At 42.7% G+C, this 18,254-nt stretch overlaps 1 protein-coding gene across 6 annotated transcripts in view; it reads right to left on the reverse strand.

Moving 5' to 3' along the window:
- The window catches only part of LOC147186834 (partitioning defective 3 homolog), a 176,017-nt gene that overhangs the window by 93,169 nt on the left and 64,594 nt on the right, over nucleotides 1-18,254 (reverse strand). For 5 of the 6 annotated variants that reach the window (XM_086101469.1, XM_086101468.1, XM_086101467.1 and 2 more), the window contains exons 6-12: nucleotides 11,031-11,134; nucleotides 10,167-10,250; nucleotides 7,088-7,213; nucleotides 4,603-4,800; nucleotides 4,325-4,512; nucleotides 2,302-2,441; nucleotides 1,865-1,993 (exon numbers count right to left, since the gene is read on the reverse strand). In XM_086101469.1, coding sequence (XP_085957595.1) covers nucleotides 1,865-1,993; nucleotides 2,302-2,441; nucleotides 4,325-4,512; nucleotides 4,603-4,800; nucleotides 7,088-7,213; nucleotides 10,167-10,250; nucleotides 11,031-11,134 — 969 coding nt within the window. Of the gene's footprint in view, nucleotides 1-1,864; nucleotides 1,994-2,301; nucleotides 2,442-4,324; nucleotides 4,801-7,087; nucleotides 7,214-10,166; nucleotides 10,251-11,030; nucleotides 11,135-18,254 lie in introns of all 6 variants that reach the window. The other variant, XM_086101466.1, reaches the window with a different exon arrangement.

Consider the following 18,254-nt stretch of genomic DNA (forward strand, 5'->3'; position numbering starts at 1 on the left):
CAACAGCTAGTTTAGTGTGGCAGCAGGGGCTGAGAAAAAAAAAAGAATACGGTATGTCTTATGTTCCAAAGTTCATCAAAGAAAAATACATCCAGTACACAGATCTTGAACAAAATTCCTTGGAAAAAAAAATATATATACAGTATATCTCTGGGCTTTGGCCCGTCAGCTTCTCAGCCTGAGGATTTTTTTTAATGCAATTGATAGCCCCAAAAATATAAATAATAAAAATAGCCCCCCATCCCCAATGGTAATTGAAGTCATAATCGAAACACGCTGAGAGCGTGAGATAATCCTGCTGGGGTGCAAAAAAAAAAAAAAAAACATTCAAACCAAAGGATGATACGTTACGATTTTTGGCACATAAGCAGGTATGTGTCAATCAGAAAAAAAAGGAAAACCGACAAGTGTGTGACTGTGTGTGAGGCATGAAAAACATGCTACGGTTTGAAACATAATTGCTCTCTCTCTCTCTCTCTCTCTGTCACACACACACACACACACACAGGCTCATATAGCAATTACCCACGATGCTTTTCCACCATTTTTTGCAATAACTGTCACTGGCAGAGCTTTGGCCTCCTTATCTGATTTTTATGAACATACTTGTAGGGATTATTGAGATTTGTGAAAGCAGTGCTGGGGAATGTGTAACAGAAAGAGAGAGGACAAAAAAAATAAAAAATAACAGGGAGGGTGAGCGGAAGAAAAGACTAATCTCCTGAGGAAAGTAATGAAAAATATAACTCACAGTCGAGCTCAGCTTGGAAAAGTTGGCTAAAACAAAACAAAGACCAAAGAGATTATTCGACTGACTTTTCCATGACGGATCCTCTCTAATTCGTTCATGCCTGAGGAGGTAAGAGATGCGCAGCAGCCGCACTCACACAGCGAGGATTCACTTATGAAGTGGCGTGTTGCACATCACGCACATTGCTGACATCGCTGAAGGAGCGCTAACGAGAAACGGAATTCTTTTGGTGAACTTGAAGTTACGAAGCACTGAAATATGGATTGTCTCTGCCGCGGAAATGCGCTCTGACAGAATATGAATGGGGGTGCAGTTTTTCCACTGCGGTAATCTGCTTTGTACCGTGCGAGATTGCCAGTTTGGTCGCCTTCGGCGATGTTGCTCGCTGTGCGGATGGCCGAAGAGAAAAACTCGATTCGGGTTTAGCCGATTTGATAGAGTATGGATCTCTACTTATTTAAGAGGCATATCCCCAGACTGTTGTGCACGAGCGTATGTATGAGATGCTGTACAATGATGCCATTTTTATTTCTGAAATGTATATTTTATGAAATTAAACTAGTGAGTGACCACATCGTGAGATGGGACTGATTGAGTACAGACGCCAGGCTGCGAATAGAGTGGGAGCGAGGTTGTGGCATCAGGGGCCTCTGGTCTGCCAAGGTGCTCTGACAACTGAGCCTGCTGTCAGAGTGGTGGAGGCCAGGCTGGACGAGGGCAGTAGCCTCACCATCTGCTGGGTGACAGCCAAAGTCACCCTGCGTGGAAGCTCCGTGCGGTAAGCGTGTCCATGTGGGGAATCTGCCTATGCCTGTCTATCGGTGAGTCATTCTCCTCTGCGTGCGGGACATCGACAACCACGTCAGCAGGTTTTGAGTGCTTGTGCATGTGTCCCCATCAACGCATATCATGCTTCCAAGTGAGGTCAGTGGTATTTGACGTTTGTCTTAAGCATGAGATATATCGAGGGAGAAAAAGTGGTCAGCAGTAAAAATAGTTGGTGTAGGAATTGGAATAGTCTCCATGTGTTTCGCAAATAGTCAGGTCTGGACATTTAGTCCTTGGGTTGATGAATGGGATGTTGTGTAAAGAGGGTCTGACTGGGGTACTGACCACTTCTCGAGGCAGCAGAGGGTCCTCCGGGCGACTCGCTAACAGGTTCACGGTGCCACCCAAAGGTGCAGCTCGGAGCAAAGCCACCACCTCTTCTTGAGTCTTGTCATTCAAGTCGACACCACCCACCTGCAGCACACGTACGACTTATGAATGAACACCCACTGGAGGCCAGAAAGACACTTCCAAACATTTGGAATCAAATTGAGTGATCGGCGCAGACCCATCTTCGAATTCATTTCATCTATTATTTCCCATTAGAATTTCAAGTGAGATCTGCCATGAGATAAAACGAAAGCCATCGAGAAATTATTCAAGTTACTCATTTGGAACATATCCAAAACAATAACCGCACATTTAATCTTTGTGATGACATGCAGTATCTTCTGAATAATACAGTATATAGGGATGGCTACAACTGTTTTCAAGATTCCTACCTCCAGAAGACGGTCTCCGGCTTTTAGTCTCCCATCCTGGATGGCGGCCCCTTGTGGGAGAATATTTTTTACGTAAATAGGGGCACTGCCACCAACAGGGACATCTCTGGAGGTAATGCTGAACCCAAGACCTTCTGGACCTACATGGACATACAGGAATGAACACATTTGACATAAAAATAAATCAATCAATAAATAAATACATTTCAAAGGATCGTTCTCGACCACACCCACAACTACAAATATCAAATATGTCAGTCATTCAGCAACGTGTGAGATCCTGCTGCATTAAATTGTTGAATAAGCAAAGAGGATTTACCGAAACAAAATAAACCACAACTTTGTTCCACACATTCTTAATCCAAAATAAGAAGATCTGTCTTCATTTTCTGCTTTCCAGCATATGCAAATGATCCTCAAGTATAACGAGATATAAAAAAAAAAAAACACACACAAACAAAAGCAACAGTAAAGGCTTCAAATCAAATCTGAGTCAATGTGCTCAGAGTCATGACAACTTTAAACGGAATATGTTTCATTCAGTACTCCTTCCTTTTCATTCATCCTGACTCAAGATGTTCTTTTAAGTTTGGTGAATTTCACTGGATCAATTTGAGGAAGCCCTTGAGCTCGATGCTGCGCAAAGCCTCTTTTGGTTTCAAGAACGGTGACCTTTAAGTTTCGGCAAATGAATATGAATTGCTGCTTGAGGGTTAAATGGCTAAATGCAGTAACTGATAACTCCAAAGTCACGTGACCTGACCTTTATTGCAGAGGAGACATGAATTTGTCGATACAATCAAAAAGTTGTTCAAATGTCAGCTGGTGATTCAGAACTGCATTTGAAAATCTGTTGTGCATTCCCTTTTTTGTCAAAAGAGTATTTATTCATTTTCACGGGATAGATTCTACCCTGCATGATCTTGTGGCATTTAAAAGTCATTTGATGTGGTTTCAATGGGGCTTTTTCGGATGCTAATGTTAGTATTCACGTCGAAGTAGCTGCTCATTTCACAAGGCTGTCAGCGCCTCTGATAGTCCATCATGACCTAGTTTCCCAAGTTCGACTTCTTTACAATCTGTCGAACTGTCACTGGTGTGGCTGACAGTGATTGTGTAAATGAAGACGAAGCGCAGCGAGAGCGGAGCGTGGCTGGAAACTTTCTTAAGGCGTCAGCGCACAAACAAACAAACGTTGAAAGAGGTTGCCCATGAAGGTATAAATTTCAGCCGGGCTGGGTGTGTGTTTACTTCAAAATAATAAATAGGCAGAAATAGGCTGTTTCATGTTCGATCTTTCAAACTGACGAGTTTCTTTGCTAAGAGTTACAGCTCTTAAATTGAATCAAATTTGCGTAGGTGGACTTACAATACACAGAGGACGTGTGTGGCGAAACCAATTTCCGTTTGCATGTTTACCCTGCGAGACCTGCACTCACGGCTTTAGTACTTGGAGCAATAAGTCAATGGCTAAAACTACAGCTCATTTAAAAGTGCATTACCATTCTGATGGTAATTACTGTGAAAACAGCCCGGCCCAATCTGAGCTAATTTTACCATTTCAGTAACATGTGGGAAATAATTACTGCCCATTTGGAGTTAACAAATTGCTTGAACCTTAAAAATGAGGACATCCATTACAGGAAACACCATTAAAATCATAAAGAAACGTATGTCACTGTGTTTATTTAAAAATAAAATAAAAAAGAAAGGAAAGAAACCCCCCAGGAAAGGGAATTATTTTACATTTGTTCACTATTTGGCAACAAGCAGGGCATAATGTGATACAGTACAGTGGTGTCTTTTTGATAGTAGCGTCCTGCCTTGGGCAATATTAAATGTTAGAGACGAGGTTTCAGGTGTAATTGAACAATGAAGACCAAGTATTGATGGAGTCAAACTTTTCTTGAGCACTTTTAAGACACCCCCCCCCCCCCAAAAAAAAATCTTCAAAACAGTCTGGACCAAAATGTTGACCCTAGTAATCATGACACCATCATGTAGTTCATTTGTTGGTTTTTACCTTTCTTCAGCTGGACGTTGAATCTGCGGCCTTTGCGTTTAACATAGGAGCTGCTGGACTGTGTTGTGCTTATTTTGCGCTGCAGGGAGGTGGATGAGGTGGATGAGGTACTCGAGATCAATGATTGCGCCGGCGTGGCATATCTCCGTCTTGGCTCCGGAGTGCTCCCTGCCAGGGACCCCCGTTGACTACAAAAAGGGGCAAACAGGTTCACTTTTTTGTTTTGTTTTGTTTTTTCAACGGGGTTCCAGTAAAATAAACAGAGGTGTGTCACAGACCTGGAGGTTCGCCCCACTACGAGGCTAGTCCTGTCACCCGAATGCAGAGAGCCTTGGCTGAAGCGGACTCTGCTGGAATGAGGTGAGCTGAGTTCACTCTTGCCCGCAAGTATCTCGTATTGCCTTTTCATGGCGGCCGGGACCACATGAAAGAGGATGAGGGAGGAAGCCATCGCCTGCCTAAAAATGTTCTGGGCTCTGGGGTTGGTGCAGTGGGAAAAGAACATCACATATGGACAGAAATGCATTTGTCATAACAAGATAAGAGAGACAAGTACAAAATGATATATTATAGCTCTGCAGATAGAAACGGGCAGGCAATGAGTAGTGTGTGGTCAGAGGAGATAAAGAGACTCGGGCTCAGCCTGGTAATGGGCCGGTACCGCTGATTTTTCCAGGGGTCATCAACCCTTCTGAAATTGAGAGCTGCTTCTTGGGTACGAATTGTTGTTGTTGTTATAAATGTTGCAACCATACTGAGGTTAAATGGTTCAGAAAATGGACGGATGAAAATTCATCTCTGCTAAGAAAATGATCATCCTGATGATTTCTCACAATTATCAATATTAATAATAATGACTATTTCCAGTCTCAAAAATAGCTTGGTCTGTTTTGCCAATGGCACTTAGCATATAGATGGGCTGGGAGCAAGTGCGGGTGCAAATCCAAGACAGTAGCAGGAATACCATGCTGGGTCTCCCTCAATGTCACTGCTAAGACGACTCCGCCACAGCACACAGCCGTTCATTCAAACACAGCCACAAATATCCCTCCCACTTTCATTCAGATGGAAATTTTCCAAATATCACAGAGACATGAATAATGACTAGCGGGTACGAGTGTGTCTATATGTCTGTTTGTACATCACACACGTGCAGCGCAATCAGCCTCCACCTCGACCTAATTGAATGACAAATTACCCCATCGATAAATCATTCTGTCGGATCAAGTGTATCAAAATATTTACCCAAGCAAAACAATCTGCTGAGATCACTTGAAGAGCCCTTTTTTTTTTTTTTTTTTTTTTTTGTTCCTCTGTGGGGTTCACAATCAAAGCAGGGGAAAGCAGAGAGATGGAGGGAGGGAGAGTTTACCTTCTTCACTTTCATGAGATACACAATTACAATCATACGCAAGCTGATGTCGGCGTGGAGCGTGTTTGGCAGTGGAGCGAGAAATTTGGAAAAGTAAAACAGCTTTTCAGTGTGCTCGAACGTGGCACATGTGAAAAAAAAAAACACCCGCTCCAAGTTTTACGGCTACAGAGGCACTCATGTAAAATAATTTTATTCTTGCATTTTTTTTAACAGATGTTACAGATGGCAAAGAACTAACAGTATTGCAAACCATAGGTTAAGCATCATCCCCGGTTTATTCTGCTCATGGTCACTGTCACTGTTGAGCTGGAGTTGACAAAAGTGCACCTTTGGCATATCAGAAGTCAACCACATTAGACAGCTTCCGTTCCTTTAAAATGAATGCTTTCGGAATGTGGGAGGAAACCAGAGAGCCCCGACAGAAACGTACATACTCCAAGCATGAGAACGTACAAATGGCATACTGAAAGGTCACACCTGAGAGTTGAATCGACAGCCCTTTGCTCTGAAGCGGATGTGCCAGCCGCGTTTCCCACTCAAAGCCGTCTTGATAAATGGAAATTATTGATACCATCGACTGTATGTCAATCAAATATAAGCACCATTATGTTTGAATGCAAAAGTCCTGTTTTTAGAGACGTCATATTAGAGCTATTAGTTTGGACAGATGCACCTAATAAACTGTCGGGGCAATCCCACCCGTTTTTATGGCTCATATATTGCCCATATGCAAGTATATATTACGTGCGAGTATGCACATTCAGGCTTTGGACGCCGGTCAAGTGAGGTCAAAGGCCTCATCTTAAATCATCAGCCCACTTTAAGAAATGAAACGGGGGCATTGAGTCGGCGGATACGGAGTGTGTACGTGCCTAGTTTTGGAAGGTGAAGCGTTGGTCAACGACTGCAGGTCGCCAAGACCTATCCCTGTAAGGCCTGCATGTCGGGAATATTTCACTTTTATTGTGCAGTTCAGCGTGTGTGTGCATGTGTGTGTGAGCGTGTGTGTGTGCGTGTGAACAGTGCTCCATGAAATATCCAATATAATATTTTGCAGATGAGTACAACCTGCATGGGATGGTCGTTAAAAAATACAAAATGAGTTAAAGTAGTACTAACGTGAAGAAGTAAAATTACAACAATGATTTCTTTTCTTTTTTTTTTGGATTGTTTTGTTTTCTTTGTTTTTTACAATATTGTCGCCTATTTGATCAACTTAACAAAAACATTTCTCATTCTTTAGTAGAAAGGCGGTATAAAGAAATCTGTAAACCTTTGCCTATGCCGTCCGTCATTTGATAAAATGAAATGTGCCATAAATATAATGAGAAGCGGTAACCACAAAAACGCACAGGATGATGTCGGACCGAAAGAAAACTGTAGCTTACTGTTCGAAGCGAAGATGACGTATATCTCCCTGGTTGATTCTGACAATGCAATCATTCTCTTGGAAGAGATGCTCCTGCTCTGCCTTGCCTCCACGCTCCAGACGCTTGACGAGCAAGCCGTGGGTTCTGGAAGGGATCGCAAAACACATCAGAAACATTACATCGTTGAGATAAACCATGTGGAAATTGCATTCTAGAAGAAATATCGACAAGTAAGAAGCCAATGAATAGTGCAACACAATGTTTCATGATGTAAACCCACGCAAGCCAATAATGTGTCTTTTTTGAGCTAAGCAATACTCCACAGTATAACCCCACAGTATTGAATTACATCTTTCAACTATGTAAAGATTTCTCTTGGCCTGCTGACTAACATGTGAAGCCCGGACGGCTCCTTTTGCCCACCCACGCCGTCTGCAGGCCGAGACGAACGACAGGACAGCTTGTGTGGGGCAATCCCAACCGTAGACTTGCAGGAGATAATCACCGGAGCTTAAGCCGAGAGGCGCTGATGTTGTAATAAATACAGTAAGCGCTCCCATGCCAGCGCCATCCCAGCAATCCCTTTTAAAAAGGGCTACCTTTACTTTTACATCCCACCCCATCAATTCCTCTTCCAAATAAATACACGAGTGAGCTCCTCAGGGATAACCATTTGGAAAGAGATCGCATGTATATATACAAAGTTCCAGTCATTTCAAAAAAAGGAAAAAAATATCTGCGAATAAAGACCTCTGTCGAGGCAATTTCTGGATTACCTGTACTCAATTAGTTTTTTTTTATGTGCTGTTTTTTTTGTTTTAATGATCAATATTGAGAAAGAATGCACCCATTGCCTCATTGCAAGAAGAACAGATGGTTTGTTTTCATTTGAGGTTGACAACTGTCAATTTCTGCGGGAATAGCAATTTCAAGGTCTTAATCCTTCGATTTTCATTGGACTCATAAACAGCCACTTGTAAAAAATGTAACCCTGCTTCAACGACGATGTCAAGGGCAGATGTTCAGACCTCGTTAGCATTTCAGGCAAACAGGCCACTCTTAGAACATTGCCCTAATTGGCTTCATAATATGGAGATCCACGTCCACATGACGGACTAATCTCGGCCCCTCGATGGGGGGTAAACAATTACATTGAAAGAAAATTAAAGCTCAGAAGAGGCACTCTCGTCTTCCTCGCTGTTTGATAGCACGTTGTCAGGTTATCTCAACTGTGTTGAACACAAGCGTAATTGGGGGTGCCTTGGAAGCGGACATGATTGCGCCTCATCTCAATAAGTGTTGCCTACACGGAGATTACGGCATTGGTAAACCGTAACCACTTGAGGAAAGTCAAAGGAGACTTTGATCATTGATCTGTATTTCAATAGCGGAAAGACGTTCATTAGTTTTTGAGATGATTTTGTCGAGTCACTGTGATGATGGTCATACACAGGCACCCACTTAGTTGTGGAAACCAGGGGAGTCGTAGCTAAATGGCATATAATGCAGAGTTTCAACTGTGAATTCATTAGATGTGGACGCACGGGGACTTTGCGAATGCAAAATTATCTGAAGGCTCCGAGGGAACCGAGGAAAATATGTTCAACAGCAAAAAACAAGCAGCATGCAACTATAGCTCGACTCCTTTTGCTATATTCCAACCGGTCCCATATTCTCCCTTGAATCATATAATGCAATCAAGATTATTTTTTATCAACACCACCGACGGCAGCAATAATAATAATAATAATAATCATCATCATCATCGGAAAACTAAATCACATTCCTATTGCGCTTTTCTGAAAATTATGTTTGGTCTGTTTGGATTTGAAAGTGGCCGTGGAATGAACAGCTCATTAAGCAAAGAATGCATCTGCCTCTACATTTTTCATGTATTATTGCAGTATTTAGGGCATTGTGTTCTTGGGCTATTTTGCTTGCATGTGTGAGTGAGATCGTATTAGGGTGTGACAAAGTCTCTCAGCCTTTGTCTGCAAATCATAATTGTCGTGGCTGAATCACATGTGCTTTTGTGTTTATTGTCCGGATTTTGTTTGGCTATTTGACCCCCGTGGCCGTAGTCTAGACGTTAACGAATAAAGTTAATTGAGCTCAATGCCTCTTTAACTAGAATATAACAAATGAGGAAAGGGCCACGTTATCAAGAATCTTATTGAAGAGTCTAAATAGCTGTTGGCGCTGAACTTTCAGGTTGGCTTGCAAGGAGCAGGTAAAGGCTCAGGTTGAAAAGTCCTACGGAGAAGTACAACTTACAACACGTTTTTATGAGATGAACAAGACTCCAGTTGATCACCAAATGTCTCGTGACATGAAAATATACTGCCCTTCATCGCTACTTTCATCCTCTGATGCAGGATGTTTCAAGGTGTCACAGGTTCCGAGGGCGCCAATGGCAATAGATCAAACCTAAATATAGTTTCCGCAACACTAGCTTATTTATGCGCAGCAAGGGAATTGATGCCCCGAAAGAAACGACACCTATCCAATATTCATGACGGCCACGCCCCTCGACTTCAAATGTCATGCCACTTCATCTCTTTGCTCTGTCTTTCCGACTCATTTTGCCCGTCTCCCTTTTCGTGGAGCTGAGTAGTCACATTCACCTTGATGCTGCTTTGGCGAGCAGCGTGGATTAGTGTTATGGGCAAGCTTTTAGTTTGATTACATTTGGCTGCGTCCAGCGTCCTTTATGTTTTTGCTGAAATAACCATGAACTCCAATACGCTGCTTATCCTGGGCTCTTTCAGTGGCAGCATGCATTGGTTCAAGGAAAAAAAAAAACAATGGAAAGGCAGAGGAAAGCCAAATCACCTTCAAGGCTGAGCAGATATTATTGTGATTGAGGACAAAGGTTAGAATAGAAAAGAAAACATAACAAGGCTTTAAAAACTGTGCAGCCAAGAGTAAAATGACTTGAATCTCTTCTTCTTCCCGGGAAAAGAAATATTGTGGGCGAAGGAGGGTTATCTTTTGGCAAATAAATAAAGTTGAAGTAAATGTACCGCCTTTAATTGACTAAAAGCAATTCCAAAATCTTAGATCGTTAGGTGTGATGCCAAGACTCCCTCCTCTTTACCTGACATCTTGCGAACTGAATGGCACTATGTGGATCCCCAGCGGTCCTCCTTTATTGGACACTTCAACCGGCTTGAGCATGGCTCTGCAAAATGATGATGGATGGGGTGAGAGAAGGTGGGCGGGAGAATGTGGTGGGAGATATGCATGGAAAAAAAAACACATAAATGACATTATTAATGAAAAGCATGGTATAAAAATGGCATTGTCAACATGACTGGCTGAAGGAATTTATGCGGGGCAAAGGTTAGTGTGGACTCTGTGCGGCATTTGCATTGTATTGTCCATGCAAAGTCATCCGTTACAAAAGTCACGCCAGTGAAAGACTTTCACTGTCGACGATGGACTCAAATGGAGACTCCATTTAAGTGATTAAGATCAAATTGGTGTTAGAAACGAAAACAGGCTAATTGAGAAATGCGCACGTTATTTTATTTTGTGCAGATAAAGACATGAAGACAAATGAACAAACGTGACCGCGGTGCCTCTGTCCTATCTGGTCATTCTCATGTGGCGAGTGTGTTTTATTTCTCGATTTAGTGGTTTATGGAAATGCAGTTCTGCTGTTGTTTTGTTTGGCTTTTGCAGTTGCTTGGGAAATTCACAGCAGACAATCAATGTTTGAGCCAAATTAACTTTAGCAGGCAAATGTGATCACAATGGCTTCGCCTCAGTCATTTGCTCACGTTCACGGCAACTAGCGGAGTTTTTCGCTGAACAAATGTCACAGAACGATGATGTGGTTAAACTGAACCAAATCCGGAGCTAGCAAGTGTCGGCATCTGGTTGTTTTTTTTTTTTTTTTTTAATGTGGCATTGTGACTTTGTAAAAATAAAAATAAGGTTCAGTATGGGGGTTACTCACTCGAGACTTAGCACAGGTGAATGGTCCAATGCGGAGTCAGCTCTCCCCACTGGCTCTATCCTTTCAATTCTTTGGTCATGTGTTTGCCTTGCCTCTTCCTCCTCCTAAAAACAAAAGAAGAAAATGAAAATACATGAATTAAAAAAAAAAAAGGCTATGTGCAAAAAGAAAAAAAAAAGACAAAAACCCTCCCATACTCTGCAATTTTGCCATTACCGTTGTTCGGTCGTGTTTCTTTTTTTTTTTTTAATCTGTACCGGCTTTTAAATCAATTACCTGCTGGAACAAGTAAGAGCCTCCATACCGGGAAACTTTCAGGGAGGGAGACATTTAATAACACAGAGAACAATTGCAGTTGATTATCTGTACTTATGGCGAAGAAGGGTGAGGTTAATTAACAAGTAACAAGCGCAATATCAGTTGCGCGTGTTTGTTCAGACCACAGGTGGGTGGTAACGCACTACATTTGCGCCATCACTCAAGTAATTCATTGGAGGACTCCTTTTTACTGGTACCCGCGTCATATTATTCTGAAGCAACAGTAACCTTACTTGAGTAGAATTCTTTTTTGCCAATTTACCCACATCTGGTTCAGACATCATACTGTATCCTAAAGAAACCATTTGCTCCAGCACACCTTATTTCCCCGACTACCTCCCTCTTTTTCTCTTTTTACTGAAACGTTAAACACATCTAAAAAAGGACTCGTGACTTTTTTTTTTAAATGGAAATTGATCCAACCCTTTTCAAGAGGCAAGAGTATCTATGGCGACATACAGGGGCACTGTGAAACTAAATCAGTCATCCAGTCAGGCACACCTTTAATTATACTGTATGTCAGTTGAGGTCCGGGTTTGCCGGTGGGGCCATCATTCACAAGGCTTTTTAGAAAGGCCCCCTGAGGAGAGCTGACTATTTCCATGCATACATAAGAAGTGGACAAAGGACCAAGCCTCCTGAGGGAATCCACAAAGACATCGCGAGCTACATCTCAAAGCGAAACTCAATCATCGGAATAAATCTATAGGAAAATGCAACTCAGAGGCAATCTTTTACTTTACAGTTGCCGAGTGAGTCATGGCAGAGCACCATCTGTAAAATGGGTGCTCTTGTGAGAATATTGGACAAAATGAATGCACTGTAACTACTCCACAATTGACCTCATCAGACAAATAACACTCTTTCAACTGAAGGTGCTTTATATTTGCCGCGAACATCATTTCACAGGATAGCTGCTGACTTCCTCCCTGGGTAACACAATGATGCTTGAGTGTCCTTGTGACCCGAGGCAGAAGGTGACCATCACCTTCTCTCAACTGCCAACCTTTGCTTATTGTTCATTTTTACTGAGCGCCGAGTGACAGCATGAGAGACAGCCTAAATATACATTCAGCTCTTTCCCCTTCAACTCCACATCACCTCTGCCGTTCTTTGTCTCTGTGTTAGTCTGAATATCTCCTGTCCATAACCTCTATTTCTCCTTTCCCTCGAGTGCTTTTAGCACCCTGTGGTCCCATGGTAACCAGTGGAGTGGGGGGAAAACAACAAGTCTTTTCAGATTGCCGTAGCACTCAGTCTAGGCTTGCTCTTTTGCCCTACTTGCTTTTCTCTAATAGACCTCCTTCCTAACTCACCCAGAAACCTCCTTTATCCAATAGAGTCGGGAGGGGTTAGAGATCATTGCTGGACCCCTATAAAATCCACATCTGTGGCATTGGGAAAGAAGGCAAAATGTGGAGGTCGAGGCTTTATTGAGCAAGGGTGAATGTGAGAAAGGCGAGAGAGGGAGTGAATGAGACAAAGCTGCAAAGTGCAAAGTCTTGTTACCTTCAAATTGACTGGCAGGTTAGTAAGCTGAGAGGTGGAACAGGAGGTAGCAGCTGGGTGGAGAATCACTCGCACGTATACACATATGCACACACACTCACATGTACAATAAAAGTCCACTGCTTGGGGGATGGGACAAAGGCTGTGTTGAGGAGTGACCCCCCCCCCCCCCTCCACCCCCAACAGCTCATGCACTGAAGGAAAGGGACTGTAAGTGCATACGTGAGTGTGTGTTGTGCCATTAGCCAGAGCCAAGTACAACATGTCGCTGTTTGGGGAGCTGGGGAAGAGGAAGGCACCCTCCTGAGCCCGTCTTTGGCATCAACGGCTTAACAAGGAAAGGGTGAAAGGTCACGAAGAATGGTGGGTTTCTGGTCCCCGCCCACCCTTAAGGGCTAAAGTCCACATGTGTATGTGTGTGACAGCTTCATGTGTTGAACGAGCCTCTCTGGCAGACCATCCCGGTCATTTATAATGACCGGTCTGTGCCAAGCAGAACAATGCAGGCCAAAGAGCAGGACGTCGAAATGTCTTGGAATGAACAATGGATGTTTTCACTTCATGTAAACGTCGAGGAAGTAAGCAATTTACGGTAAAGCACCGACGTGTTGAAATATGCACAATGACCCACTTTCACCTCCGTCCTGATACGACGGGTTCAAAATATTAGTTTAACTGGGTTATGTGAAATGGACCATATATTGTCAGCCTGCGAAAGGCGGCAAACAATGGTTACAATGGGGCGGTAGAAAGGTGAAGGGAAACATCATAATTGCAGCGCCAGCCGGGCTGCGGTTAGCCTAAACACTGTATCACATCAAAGGCCCATACAGGACACCACAGTGCGGTTGTTATGCACTATGGCATAGATGTACGAAGACAAGCTGTTCGGAATATCTCTTCATTGATGCTCCTCTAACGCCACAAAATAATTAAACTCTGATTTTTCTTCGCGCCAGAATATTCTGTTTAGAGCTGCAGCTAAACAATGCTTTTGTTGTGGAAGGAAAGGTGTTCTAGATCGAGCTCGACCGTCAAAATCCTGTACCGGATCTTGTATCATCCAAAACCAGAATACTGTCATTAAAGGTAAATGACTCCCCAAAATGGCCTCCATGATTGAGTTACGACGTGAGTGTTGCACCCAATGACAGAGTCCCAAGCGTTTCCAATCCCCTTAACCCTTCCTTTACTGCCGGCATGTCATCCCACACCACCATTAAAACAACCAACATGTCACACTAACTAAGATTAGGTGACACTAAGTTATATCGATGTCGACCAAAAGAAAGCCTTTTTTTCCAAGGACGGAACCTGATCAGTGGATGAAAGGGTCATAATGGCCAATTTATCCTGAACACAAGTTCCTAAATAGAATTTACTGGCCGTGAGGATCTCCTTTAATTATTGTGATTTGATGATGATGGCCCTTTCAGTTTCAGTGATTGGCTCACCTTGTGTTGAAATAACATTTTCACAAATGTTCAACTGAGTCCTTATCCGTGAATTTTTTTTTTAAGACATTGACATTGGCGCCTGCCATCTCTCACGGTGTGCAACAAAAGGAAGAATGACAAATTATAATTTGAAAGTACCGTATCTGTGAGCCAAATTAATAAAGTGGTTGCTCGACCTCTGTTTAACTATTTGTGATGCCCTTCAACTTACTCACCTTTTTAAAAATATTCATTGAGCTCAACATGATTGAAAATGAAGCAAAATTACAACAACTTTTTGGATGAGTTATTCTGACAATATTTGGGGGTGCTTGCTTGCGCAGATTGGCAGAATCTCTTGGCAACATCAATTATGTGGCAGTGTGACTCAGGGTAGCAGAGTGTTTGTTTCACCACCTGATGGTCATGGTTTCAAACCTGAGCTCCTGTGACTTGGTCGAAGTGCCCTCAAGCAATGGAGTGCCACCCGCCCCCGGTGCCAAAACACAACATCGAAGCTTTGTTTGTGCAGTTGGAAACTCGAAGCCGCAGTATATCAAATTAGGTTTATGCTTTTGCGACTCCCCTCTGCAACCTCAACCAAATTAAAATCTGTCTGCATTTGATCTGGAAAGAGTGTCTGGCTTGTAAATGTTCTGACGAGGATTTACTTCAGGCAAATTACAGGGAGAGAGAGACAGGTTTCTAATGCAGTTAAGCTAATTAAATCAGAGATGTGAGGCTGCATTTGTCCACATCAAGGAACAGAATAGTGGCATGTGGATGGGAGGGAAGGTTACAAGGCGGGCGGCAATGTTTGGGGAACATTTGTGAAAACGAAGCTTATCTTTCTCGATGGGATAATGTCCCCTTCCGGTCTCATGCACAATCTTTGCATTTTCTTCCCTGAGAGGCAAATTTGCTCGTTTGAATATAGCATCTGCCAGGGCCTGTTTTATATATCAGGTCTGGACCGATCAATCAATGACACAGTTATCTGTGCCTTTGCCGACTGTTTTGTTAAATTGCACTTTAACGTAGTTAGGCCAGCTAATTATGAGAGCTTAAATCTATCACGGGTCAATAGCAGAACCCTAAGCAGGCAGAGTGACCATGACTTTTCACAAGCCTCATCAATAACGGTAGCACAAGACTCCGCCGCTCCGGAAAACAGAAGAGCGGTTCCAAGTCGGGGGGGGGGGGGGGGGGGATGAGTGGAAATTGAGTTATCATCTCAGGTTTTTGTCCCCGGCAAGTTTTACATTTGAACACAAATGAAAGGCAAGTGAATCAAACGGAATGTAAGGAGTCATTTACATTCAAAGAGCACTTCACATCAGTAGAAAAAAACAAGATTTGGGGTTTCTGATGTATGAAAGAAAATTTAAAAAGGCATATTAAGTTTTTAGACACCTGACTGAGGTGATGGAGAGGCGATGTGAAGAAGTAATCCTCTGGTACTGAGGATGTTGGGAGCGGATGGACTCCTCTAAATCTTGAGTCTCTACCAGTACATTAAAAAGGGGCTTGGTGGTGCTTCTTGGAGATTAATCATCATTTTGAGCTTATTAAGTGGGAGGACAGTCTGCTTTCAACTGCTTAGAACGTCAAATCCATCTTTTATGCTGTGAAGGTCAGTGAGCGCCAGTGAATCAGTGATGTTAATTTCAATGAGCGTGCACATAGCGTAGATATGAAATGTGGTTAAAAAAAAAAAATTAAAAATCTTGCCGTGAATGAGCATCACACATCACTGCACTGCCAAATTGCCTATTGAACGCACAAATGTGGAATCAACGAGTAGGAATCCCAACACCGAAGAATAACGCAGAACATAGAAAAGAGCATTTTAATTCCAAAGTCTTATATTCAATGACGTTTTGACACCCTAACCTCCATCTTAAATGCAGTAAACATCGGGATTTGGGAAACGAGGGAGTGAGAATGTTGAACGATGAATTATTGAGAAGAAAGTAAACCGAAGGTACACATTTCAGATGATGATTATGGGGCTCAACAATTCATTCCACTGATCAATGTTTGCCGTCTTATTTGAGCAGGTGGCCATAATAGAAGGAGAGGAGCTCAAGGTGGTGTTGGAGGTGCTGCTATTTGGTTTTCATTGGAATCTGAGACTCTCGGATGAAGGAGGGACATCAAGCTATTTGGCCAAGTCTGTGTTTTTAGACAAGGGCAGATAATGAGGAGCCCGTGTCGGATTTGTAATGAAGTCCCAAAATGCTCCGACCGGGCCACAGCAATCACGTGAGGTGAAGTGCATTGTGGATCAAATTCTGTCGACAATCCATTATCAAGAGATGAAAATGGAAGTTAAAATATGCATATCGCATCGAACTGTGACCACTCTTGTAGTGCAGGCGATGCAAATGAAATGTGCCTTTCAGTCTCATCTGATAATGTTTTTCTTCGGCATTGTGAAGATGATGTTTATTGTCGGCCAGGGCCTTGTTATATTTCTTCAGCAACTTGAAAGCATTTAGCCCGTAATGGGGCCATTAAAAAGTGAGGGAACCCCACTGTGTTAAAGTGGCCCAATTTGAGTCACACTCTGGGATTGTGGGGGATATTAAATATGAAAAAGTGAGAACCAATGGCAAAAACAAATTAAGAGGCACTCGTGACACTGGTCAAACCCCGCTACCATGGCCAGGATTAAAAAGGATAAGTGGCACAAAAACATGAATGGACGGACGGATGGACTTGGTCCATGCTTGGAATGACAAATTTGGTTCCTTTGTGTAGCAATCAGTAAAGTTTGGCTTTAATTAGAATAATCTCTCCCATAAATGTCCAGGATTGGTCTTCACTAGCCCACTAAAACTGAATGACAAATGAATCCCAGGAATTATTTTACCAAATGATAATTGTATTGTCAGATGAGATCTGTTCACCGCTGTCCATGCTGGTTTGGATCCAGGACGGCACCCCGATTTTATTCCCCGAAATCATTATTGTTTGCAGCTAAGGTGCCCCGACTCCCAATGATTTGTGGGTAATGAGCTGGCACCGCCCTGTTCAATTATTCTCATTGAGAAAGTGATTTCTCACTCCACGGGGCAAATCAGAGAAGCCGAGCACATGAACTTTAATCAAGAATTACTGCGTTAACGAGCAGCAGCGCGGAGAGGACTCCACACCCAATGAAGCATTTGGATTGGAACTTGAGGCAAAAAAAAAAAAAAGGAACAGAAAGAAGAAACTGATACATACAAGTGTGTAGTAAAGTGAGAATAAAAGGAGACAGGGGCAAAACTGTGCATGTAGATATTATTTATATACAGTGGGGATACCTTTACTTACCCAGCTAAACAATAACAGTAATGTCATTTCTAAAAGGTAGAGGAAGCTATCTGTCAAAAAAAAAAAAACTTGAACACAGGTCAGAACAGGTTTCTGTGGTAAGGACATGGGAAGGCTGTCAAGTCATTTCACAAGGTCCCCTCCTGAGGTCATTTCTATTCTGCTCTCTGTCACTTTTGATAACTTTCAAATGGAACACTTTCCTCCCCACAACTCCCGCACCCCCAACAGATGATGCAATAGAGGTACCTGTGGCTGTAAGAGACAATCGCAAAGTGAACACGGAACATGAAAAGTGTGAAGTGAGGAGAGAAGTATGCAAAGTCCAGTAGTGTGTGGCATTATTTTACAGATGTGATGGTGGGGTGACCCCATACCGTGATCTCATGCTGTGACTTGGCAGATGTAGAAAGATTTAAAACCTTCACCAAAGTGAACATCAGGCTAACGCTTTGAAAAAAAAAAAGAGTTCATGTCGCAAAACGTACAAGATCATCTGTGAATGCCGTGGAGGCCAGACCTTGGGTGTGCATCGCATCATCTGGGACGGGATAATTAATCTAATTTACTAATGCAACGCACGATGGAAGAAACCAAATGAACTTACAAGTCCAGAGAAGAGACATTTAGTCTGCCAAAT

The sequence above is a fragment of the Hippocampus guttulatus genome, chromosome 21, assembly GCF_054856545.1.
Source record: "Hippocampus guttulatus isolate MCC_2025c chromosome 21, RoL_Hgut_1.0, whole genome shotgun sequence".
NCBI lineage: Eukaryota > Metazoa > Chordata > Actinopteri > Syngnathiformes > Syngnathidae > Hippocampus > Hippocampus guttulatus.